Raw genomic sequence first — 10,166 nt, forward strand, 5'->3', positions numbered from 1 at the left:
AGTTGAGACGCTAATGTACGCGTTTTGTCTCCATGAAAATAGTTTACCTTCTGTAAAATCACCTTGGTCTTTTCAGTATAAGAATATGTACATAATCAAGTAAAAGAAAATGAAAATTTATTTGAATAAGCGATTTTAAACATCCAGCAATTTGATCAAGCACCTCGTATAAACAAATCGTAACACTTGTAAAAAATAATGAAAAAGTGGCAACAGGACCAAGACAGATAATTGGTCAGCTTTTGAGAAATTTTATTTGGGAGTTTTATTTTATATTGTTTAAGAAACAAAAAATAGATCCCTAGAATTACGACTGAACATACATCACTAAGAAAATGGAGAATGAGCAGTATTCAGAGGAAACAGTTTCAATTAGGCTAACGTTACCGATTGTTACCCAGTTCTTTAGAAATGCTTGGTACTGGTGCTTTGATCGAAACCGCGTTCGTTGATTAACCGAACTGATGGACAATAGCCATATAAGATTGAACAGAGATACGGTGTCCAGTGTGACGTAACAGGCGCGTGAAACTCTGTAACCGCGAGTGCGATAGCTCTTTGCAATCTGACGTTATTGTTATTCGCACTGTAAAAAGAACCAAGTTATTTAGATTCCCTACCGATATGTCGACACATGTGTGTTCATGGACGTATATGTGTGTTTGTTTTTTTTTGTTGTTGTTTTTTGTTGTTCTTTCCCTCGCTATTCGTCTTATCTACCAGAGTTTAGTAATTCCTGTCCAAGTACGGCTTGTACAGTTAGCCATTGTATTACCCGCGGACGACGTGCATGTTCGTGCACTACGAGTATTGAAGTTGCAGTTTTAATTTAGAAGTATCAATACGAAAAAACAAAACAAAAAAGGTGATGAACATATTTTTTCTCTCCAAACAAATAACAACGCAAAACGCGCTCTGTCCACAACGGAGAATCAAACCCCGGACTTTAGTGTTGCATATGGTTGATATGTATTGCGCAAACGCTATATATATGTTAAAAACAACTTTGGACAGAATTAAATTTTCAGTGAAGACACTGTAATTATCAGTCAACTCTTAATTTGGACTCTATTAATCTTACCTTTTACAAAGACGTGTACCGGACGTGTTGCCAATAATTCAGTTTGAAGCAGAATATTTAGGTAAAAGGTGTACAACAAAACAGCACAGTAAAATACTTTAAAATATACGCATTTCAAAACAATAGAGTAAATTTTAATGGAAATAAATTAGATATTTCCAAGACCCGTAACCAGAACGACCTTGAAACTTTATATTTAAGAACTGTTATAATGAAGGAGCTGTACTTTCAGAACTATTGTTATAATGAAGGAGCTGTACTTTCAGAACTATTGTTATAATGAAGGAGCTGTACTTTATTTTTTGTTTTTACGGTAATTCAACCTATTTATCAGCACTTCGGAAGTTATAAATGGTGCGATTGTAAATACTCATTTCAAATATTGAACTATGACAAAGAATGGTTCTCTGTACCGTCTCACAATAGTTATGTCATTAATCCTTTTTAGAAACATTAAAGTAAAATTGTTTGTTTGTTTTGAATTTCGCGCAAAGCTACACGAGGGCTATCTGCACTAGCCGTCCCTAATTTAGCAGTGTAAGACTAGAGGAAAGGCAGCTAGTCATCACCACCCACCGCCAACTCTTGGGCTACTCTTTTACCAACGAATAGTGGGATTGACCGTCACATTATAACGCCCCCGCGGTTGAAAGGGCGAGCATGTTTGGTGGGACGGGGATTCGAACCCGCGACCCTCAGATTGCGAGTCGAGCGCCTTATTCACCTGGCCATGCAGGGCCTCCCCAACTGGTAGGTAAGACTTCAGGGAGACATTGGCCTTCACTGCTTTGATTGTCTTGCCCATGATGCCTTGAAGAGTTGGCTGCAGTGGCTAAGGTGGTTTGGTCATCCAGTCTTCAATCAGTGGGATTTTCTGGTGTTCATCGTCGGTTATTTCAGTCTGAGTTGCTTTGCTTTTAGGTTTAGTAGGAGACGTCATCGGGATGGAGGTGGAACGTCGTCGTAGGTAGTGCTTGGCGGGTTCGTCGTTAGAAGTTCCCTACTTCTGCTCTGAACTACAGGTCTTGTACTACAAAGCTCCGTGGAGTATTTATTTTAGGTGCTGTAAACCTTCACAGTGGGTTCTGTATTAGTGCAAAAACTCGAGGTGTAATAAACCTCTCTGTTTCTGATGTTCTAAACACCAAGTGAATCCATCTCCAAGTAAACCTTTACAACTATATTACCGATGTGGCCTAAGAAACCGTAGATGTCCAGCAATCATCAATGATACTTTTAGCGTTCACTCACTGTTTAATTATTAACCTTTTTTTGAACGAAAACTATAATAAAAGCATTTGTACACACACCATTTCTAGCTCTTCTCTTGTTTGACCATAAATAACCAAAGTTTCTTATTGCTGCTAACATAACAATAAAACTACAAACGTTTTCTCTACCTTTTATCTGAATCCATTACTGACACTTGTATAACAAACAAAATACAAGAACATGCAGTTTGATACTTCCTCATTGACTTACCTACTAATAAACATTTACTGATATGAACAATTTCAATAGGTCTGTTTTATAAATACATACCATTTGACCTTAACCTTTAGTTAATAGCTCATGAAGGTCATGAATAAAGGGTAGATGAATTAAATAATTTATTGATTTTACAGGTATGATTTGTTTGCTATTTTCTAATGTCTCTTCATACTGTGAATTTGATAAGCACTTGTTGCTATGAGTACTAGTAGATTAAGTAAGTGTGTATACATTTCTACACGTATCCACTGTTTGAATCTAATAAAAATTTTGTCTTATAGCATCATCATGTCTCAACAAAGAGAGAGTAATGAAGCAGACTTAGCCTTGACCAGACAACCTGAGCTACAAAGAACTGATGACACAAGGATCAGTCTTCATTCATCAGAACAGAAGCAGCACCCTCCTTTAGTTCAAACTGTCAGTATTATTGTTGAATCAGTTGACAATGGGGAACACGAAGAACAAGAATTCCCAGATATTAAGGAGCAAGAAGAAGTAGAACCTATACATTGTAAGTATGAGGACTAACAATTTATATAATCTGGAATACGTAGGGTGATTTTTATGTTTGGAAAAGTTAAATCTTTCAAATGGTAATTGTGACATTTGAAAAGGTGCAGCTTGTGTTTATCTTGGTGAATGTTATTTTGAAAATAATTGCCAATGTGTATTTTTATTGGTTTCAATATTGTTTTTTCCACCATTTAAACATAAACTGGGTATTATATGCTACGTTATAGCTTTTTGAGCGAGTTAAAAATTTTACCTTGAATTTCTTTAACTATTATCTAGGTGAGCATTAAACTAAAAGATGCTGATTCAAGTTTTTCAGTAGTTGTAAAATGATTTATTCTACTTTTAAAATCTTAGCTATATGCTGTTTGTTATGCTAAATGTATCAGTGCTGGTGTATAAGAACATGGCATTTTATTAGCTTTAGTGTGACTGATCCTTATTTTAGTACACAATTATAAGAGTATTTGTAAACGATGCTGAGTTGTTGTAACAATATATACATATTTAATCTAGGATATAGATCATGTAAATACAAAGTGACCATAAATGTCAGGTGGTCAAACCGGGACATCATTAAAGTGTCAGGACATGCCAACTCAGTCTTGGCTTAATAGTCTAATAAATAGGGAAGAAAAAATTTTTTAATGGAAAGTAGGGATCATTAGTTATTCATATAATTGCTATAAGAAGTATCCAAAACAAAATAAATGCTGCAATAAATAGTACACAAACAAGTAAAGTGATTCTTGTTGGATAGATTTTAAAATGATTTTCAATCCCTACTTTGGTTGGCATTGAGATCTGTATAGCTAAGTGAAGCAGACTAAACATGCCAACCAGAAAAGTCTGAGAACATCACATCTCTCACTGATCATGTGACTGACGATGTCACTGCACAGGCCAGCAGGGTGTCTTTTATATTGTTCATTACAATTAATAGTTACATTTTCTATCTTTTAGCTATACTGACAACAATAATAGCCAAAAAGTAGATTACTAGTTCTTTTTAAAAACTTTAACTTTTAGGCAAATATGAAGTCACCTAGCAAAAAAAATAAAAAATAAGGTAAGTTAAAATTGGGACATTTGTTATGTCCTGAAATATATCTTCAGAACACCAGGTACAGTATATATATGCTGAATTGGTCAACTGCTGTACTTGTGCTATTTATTTGCACTTGGTGACCACGTGTCCCAGTTTGGACCTCTTACAGACACACACACACACACACACACACACACACACACAAATATATCTATAAAGAGTAGTAAATTATTTAACTTGCTAACGTTATGGTATTGGAACATATAACCAACACTAACTGCCTGTTTATTACTTTAATATATTTGTGTGTGTTTATGAGCACGCACATGTCATATATATTTACCATATTATCATACAACATTTGGGTGTGTCTATATTCATAACCATCATTAATTTATTTTCATACAGTTGAAAAGTCCCCAAGGAAATCAAGTGTTCAGTTGATTATGGTAAGTTCTTATTTTGTGGTGAGAAAAGTGTGTATTTTTACTTGGTGAAGAAGGGCTGGACAGTTAATTAAGTTAATCACTACAATTGATTATCTGTGATCATAAATTAGTTTCATGTAAAATAATTAATTAAACAAAATTATGATTAAAGTGATTAATGCCACAAAAATAATAAATTAATCAATTAGTGTTTCTAATTGCTATTTTTGATTCTCACAGTTATCCAAGTAATCAAAATATTTCAGTTGCATTATTATTATTATTTTTTATTAGTTCAAGGATATCATCATAATCAATTAGTGTCACAACTGATGAAAATAATCAAATAATCAAAATTATTGTTTCCAACTGTTACTATTTTTGATTACTTCAACTATCCAAGTCTCATGAGATTAATTGATTAGTTGAATGTAATTGATTAATGAGCCTGGCAGTTAATCAATTATCACATTCCACTAATTGCCAAGCTCTTTTGTAAGGTAGTTAAGTGTTTTTGTTTTTTTACCACTAAAATATGTTTATAGGATTTTTTTAGTATTTTGTGTATTCTTTAGTTACTAATTTATACAGGCTGAGAAAATTCTACTTAACAGACAAAAATCAACAAATATTGATTTAAAAGTAATTTGGATATTACATCGTACTAATTGGAAATATGCCAAAATTGAACAAAACAATGACAATACAACTGCTGATCCACATTTTGTTAAAGGAAACTTGTACAAAAAAGTCTAAATCAAATTACAATTTATCAGTATTATGAATCTCTTGATAGCAAGAATAGTCTACTACTTTTTGTTTACCATAAACAATTGTGTGTTTACTAATTAGTATAAGTTATTAACATGTTTTTTAGCTGAACCACACATGTCTGATAATTAAGGTAATCTATGTTGATATTTCTGTTTACCAAAATTCCACATATCTGTTAACTAGGTGACATTTTGTTTACTAGGATCATGCACGTCTGAGGAAAGAAGAATTTGCTCGTCTTTTGGAAGAACATGCTCAACTTGTCAAGGAAATCAATCAGGCAGAAAATAGTTTACTGTGATACTATTCTCTGGCAGTAAATAGATGATGTGGAATCTTAAATTCACAAAAGGATATGTGATTTGAAAAAAAAATTGATTCGAGTCTGGAATTTGAGCCTGCTTTGTAGGAAAAAAACAGGTTAATTTTGTGAAACATTACTGTAAGTGAAGGCAAAAGATTTTCTTTATGAAGGCTTTCATGGTGTATTTTGTTTATTTTTTTTCAAGTGCTTTTAAACTATCTGTTTAGCTTTTCAATAATTTGTCAGGATGTGTTGGTGTTTAGCAATATTGTGATTTAATAGAGCTGAAATAACAACACCATAAATATTTAAAATGTTTAATGAAAACTGATAGCTGTAAGTATTTAAGTTGAAATTTTTACTTGTAATGATCTTTCTAGCTGTGGTTTGTATTTTTGATTGTTGCATTATATTATTAATTATCATCAATTTCAATAAGCTATTAGTTAATTATCTAAAAGTTTGAAATGTAGTTTATTTGAAAATCAATTTTTTTTCTATGTTATCTCTTCTTTTCTTCTGGCAGATTTTGGTATTGAGTTGTTTTTAACACCATCCATTAAAATAATATAAGGTAGGTATGTTAGGTAAAATACCAATGTTTATTACATTAATACTTCTTAATAATGTTATAAGTGTTTAATAAGTAAAACAACTTATTTCATGTAGGTGTATAACTTTTGTTGGGTTTATTTGCAACAGTTATTGGTGCATTAAATAAAAAAAAGCAGTTTTCTGTTATTTCAAATACCACTACTTCACAAATGATAGTTTTTTAAATTTTATACATATTGTTAGACTATCTATAAATAAGGTAACTTAGACAGGCAATTCTGTCACATAGTCCATTTTAAAAAATTAAATTTTATACGCATTGTTAGACTATCTATGAATAAGCTAACTTAGACAGGCAATTCTGTCTTGGAGTCCATTTTAAAAATTTTATATTGAAAATATATATTATTTAACCATTGAATATGGATAACTGCTTGGCTATAACCTTGAAAGTTGGTCAGGGTTAACAAAATGTAATATTTATTTAATGACAGTTTTCCAAACTAAACAAGTTATTATCTCCAAAGTATTTTTGACAGCAGTGCCTATATTATATTATCACATTTAGTCTAAAAATAAAATACACAAAACCTTTATCAGAGCAAAAATGTTTAATTTTGAACTCAAGGCTAGTTACCTTATTCAGATAATTTAGTTGAATTCGAATGAATTGGTTCAAACAAGTTTAAAATCTGATCTGTATAAATATACACACTCATTGTTTGCAATTTTGGAAATATTCAATATTTAACAGTAAACAGAAAGGAGTAACTTCTACAGTTTGATGTGTTTCTTTGTAGATTTGTTGCAGATTTTCTACCAAGATTATCCTGTTATATTAAAAGTAACAAATAAGTAAGAAGACACTCATTGTTTGCAATTTTGGAAATATTCAATATTTAACAGTAAACAGAAAGGAGTAACTTCTACAGTTTGATGTGTTTCTTTGTAGATTTGTTGCAGATTTTCTACTAAGATTATCCTGTTATATTAAAAGTAACAAATAAGTAAGAAGACACGGTTTCATAACCTTATTGGCAGGTTCAGGTTAATTTTTTTTTGTTTGCTTAAAGCTTGCAACTAGACTAGAAAACACAGAACTATAGTACCTTAGAAATTTGCCTGAAATAGAATGTTGTTCTTTCTATTCCTCTAAAGTTAGAAACTAAACTAGAAAATATTGAAATATATTACCATAATAGAGTCAGGACCAGTGTTCTGTTAGGTTGTGGATAACAGCAGAACCTGATGAGATTTAAAACTGTGTAATCTTAGAGGCAGAATCATCTAAAACCTCGTTTTTTTATTCTAGTTTCGTTGACTCGTTTAAAAGTTGTAAGTAACACCTAACAATTGGCTTTAAGTAACATATTTCTGTGTCATTTTCAGGAAGTTTCGGCATTGCTTCAGAATTTGTTACAAAGTACTGAATAATGCACAAATAAATTATTAATTGTAAAGTCTGGAAGAAATAATACATGTTTTCTACTGAAATCACTGTCATCTTATGCTTATTAGCTGGTGCCAAAGTGATTTGTCCTGTTTGTTTACTTGTCCAATAATGGGGCTTCCTTCCAAATCTGTGTTTCAGAAACATAGCATTGACATCAGAACAAGTAGTATTATTAGAAATAAATGTATATTGTCTATGTTAATGACAGTTTTTAAGTTTCTTGGCAATTGTTTAGAGCTGCAAATCATCATATACATTGAAGCAACACCTTACTCTTCTGAATTTAATGAATAGGTTGATAAGTGTTTTCATTAACTGTCATTCATTAACCACAGCTGGCTACAAGAAATAGTCACTTCTTAATATTTATATTTTTTTATGGAATGTACATGTTTTCTGAAAAAACAACTAATTTTTGTTCAAGTGTTAGTCATTATATCTATGATTGTTTTAAATAAACCTTTCCTGTATCATCTTTGTTTAGAATATAAGGTGTAGCCAAATTTGTGAGCTTAAGATATTTGTTGAAAGATCTAGAAGATTATCTGTGATATTTCCAAATTGTATTTTGGTGATAATGGTTATAAACACAAAGTAATGTATACACATGGTGTTTAACACTTGATAGTATTCTCTAATCCCTGTAATTTACATGATGATAAATACTCTACCATGCTGTATAGTTGGTACCTTCTCACTATTGATCAAAAGTACATAATACAACATAATATCTATGATAAATATTATTAAACTTTTCTGTATAATTGCTACCATCTATGATAATCAGTATTCTTTATTGGTCAATACTAATATTTTTTATTAAGAGGAAGTGAACTAAGAATGTGTACCTGCTACTCCCATATTCAAAGTTTATATAAACCCTGATGAATACATTCCTTGTCAATATATGTATTTCAGCCCCCCCCCCCCCATACAAACTGCCAGAAGTGTTTTCATTAAATTTTTTGTATAACTCCAAGATAAGGTGGTGTAATTTATGTCAAGTGTGGCCAAAACTATGCCTTTTAATTTGTTCTTTGTATTTACTTGTGAATTGATGTAAATCTACAAGAAAGTAAGTCAAAATACTTGTCTACAAAAAGTGTTATGTTAAATAAATGAAAATCTGTGATATGTGTCTTATTTTAATAATATTATTAAATTGTGTATTGTACCCTGCACAAAACAAAGCATAATCAAAATTTGTGATAATACAGCTATATTGACAAAGTAAAACCGCTTTTGTAAAGTAATGTCAATCATTCCACCCTCAGTTTAGTGTTATGCAAGTCATGCATTTAATAAATCATGATCTGAAATGCAAATGATTTGTTGTTTTGCCTATTCTGTTTATAGTGATGATACAAAATGTTGTCTCAGTGTCTCTTTAAAATGAACCACAGAGTTTTATATTGTTTGTGAACCATAGTTAGGTTTCAAAGAAGACATTTGGATGTTCCGCATTTGAGAAGAATCATTGAAAGAGTGAATGCTGGCCAATCATAGCATGCTGTTGCAAGTTGTCTGCAGTTCTTGTGAGAAAAACTTAGAACCATTTCCAATTGAAGGTGCAGTTGTTTAGACACAGAGATAAACAGATGTCCCTTTCCTGTTGGTTCTGGTTTCTTTGATTTTAGTGAGACTAAATTAGATGTTCAAAGCCAAAACTCAACGGCAAGTCAGTGTACAGGTAGCTAGAAACAGACTCTAAAGGAGATGGCCTCTTAGTGTGAAGGGCATTCTGCTTGGAGCAAGGCACAAAATGACACACTTACTATGTGATAAAAACTCATTCAGTGTTTCAGTGACATATGGAGCAGTATTCTCTTTACAGATGACTTGTACTTCACCCTGAAGCCAAATAAAATGAATTTGGTCAGGTGGAGAGGATCTAAAAATGGATGTGGTGGTGGAAGTATGTGTAGGTGTAAATAAGCCAAAGTGGACCTATCAACCTATGGAATGGTACTGTTAATACCACACATTGTAGGTATTATATCCTACAACCATTTGTACTGCCATATGCTGATGCAATATGCCTTCCTTTCAATCTAATGGATGATATTACTTATCCTCACTGTGCTAAATTGCATCACATCCCATCAAGTGACCCACATACACCATAAGTGCCTTAGAAATAACCTCCCTTTTTTTTTGGATACCTTGTGGATTGTCAACACAATGAATTTCAGCCTGCAATCATCAGTGCCAGTTTAATTTAACTGTTTATGATGATCACACTAAACACTGACGTGAAGTATTGTGAACTGTAAAAATGTAAAGCCACTTCAACTAAACATTCATTTACAACCATTTGCATTTTAGATTAAATGATGGATGATAAGATATTTATTTTACATCTGAGGATGATGATTGACTTTACTTTATAATGATGGTTTTTGCTTTCTTGTAGGTAGAATATTATAAACTCCAATTACTCTTTAATTTTTTTGCGCAGAGTATATAAATTAACTGATGTTCTGTATTGTAATAGATTGTTTGTTTGTTTGTTTTGA

General features: G+C 32.0%; 1 protein-coding gene across 1 annotated transcript; it reads left to right on the plus strand.

Annotated features, from left to right (window-relative positions):
* The first annotated feature begins 2,826 nt into the window (after nucleotides 1–2,826).
* Nucleotides 2,827–8,782, plus strand: LOC106467386. Its single transcript, XM_013927737.2, has 3 exons — nucleotides 2,827–3,086; nucleotides 4,545–4,585; nucleotides 5,541–8,782. The coding sequence occupies exons 1-3, from the start codon at nucleotides 2,861–2,863 to the stop codon at nucleotides 5,637–5,639; spliced, it is 366 nt and encodes a 121-aa protein (XP_013783191.1). The 5' UTR covers nucleotides 2,827–2,860; the 3' UTR covers nucleotides 5,640–8,782.
* The last annotated feature ends 1,384 nt before the right edge of the window (nucleotides 8,783–10,166 follow it).

Source organism: Limulus polyphemus, unplaced genomic scaffold, assembly GCF_000517525.1.
Source record: "Limulus polyphemus unplaced genomic scaffold, Limulus_polyphemus-2.1.2 Scaffold2595, whole genome shotgun sequence".
Classification (NCBI taxonomy): Eukaryota; Metazoa; Arthropoda; class Merostomata; order Xiphosura; family Limulidae; genus Limulus; species Limulus polyphemus.

Coding starts and splice junctions, on each gene's coding strand:
- LOC106467386 (XM_013927737.2), top strand. CDS start 2,861: ATGTCTCAACAAAGAGAGAGTAATGAAGCAGACTTAGCCTTGACCAGA. Junction 3,087..4,544: donor AGAAGTAGAACCTATACATT/GTAAGTATGAGG, acceptor ATTTTCATACAG/TTGAAAAGTCCCCAAGGAAA. Junction 4,586..5,540: donor CAAGTGTTCAGTTGATTATG/GTAAGTTCTTAT, acceptor TTTGTTTACTAG/GATCATGCACGTCTGAGGAA.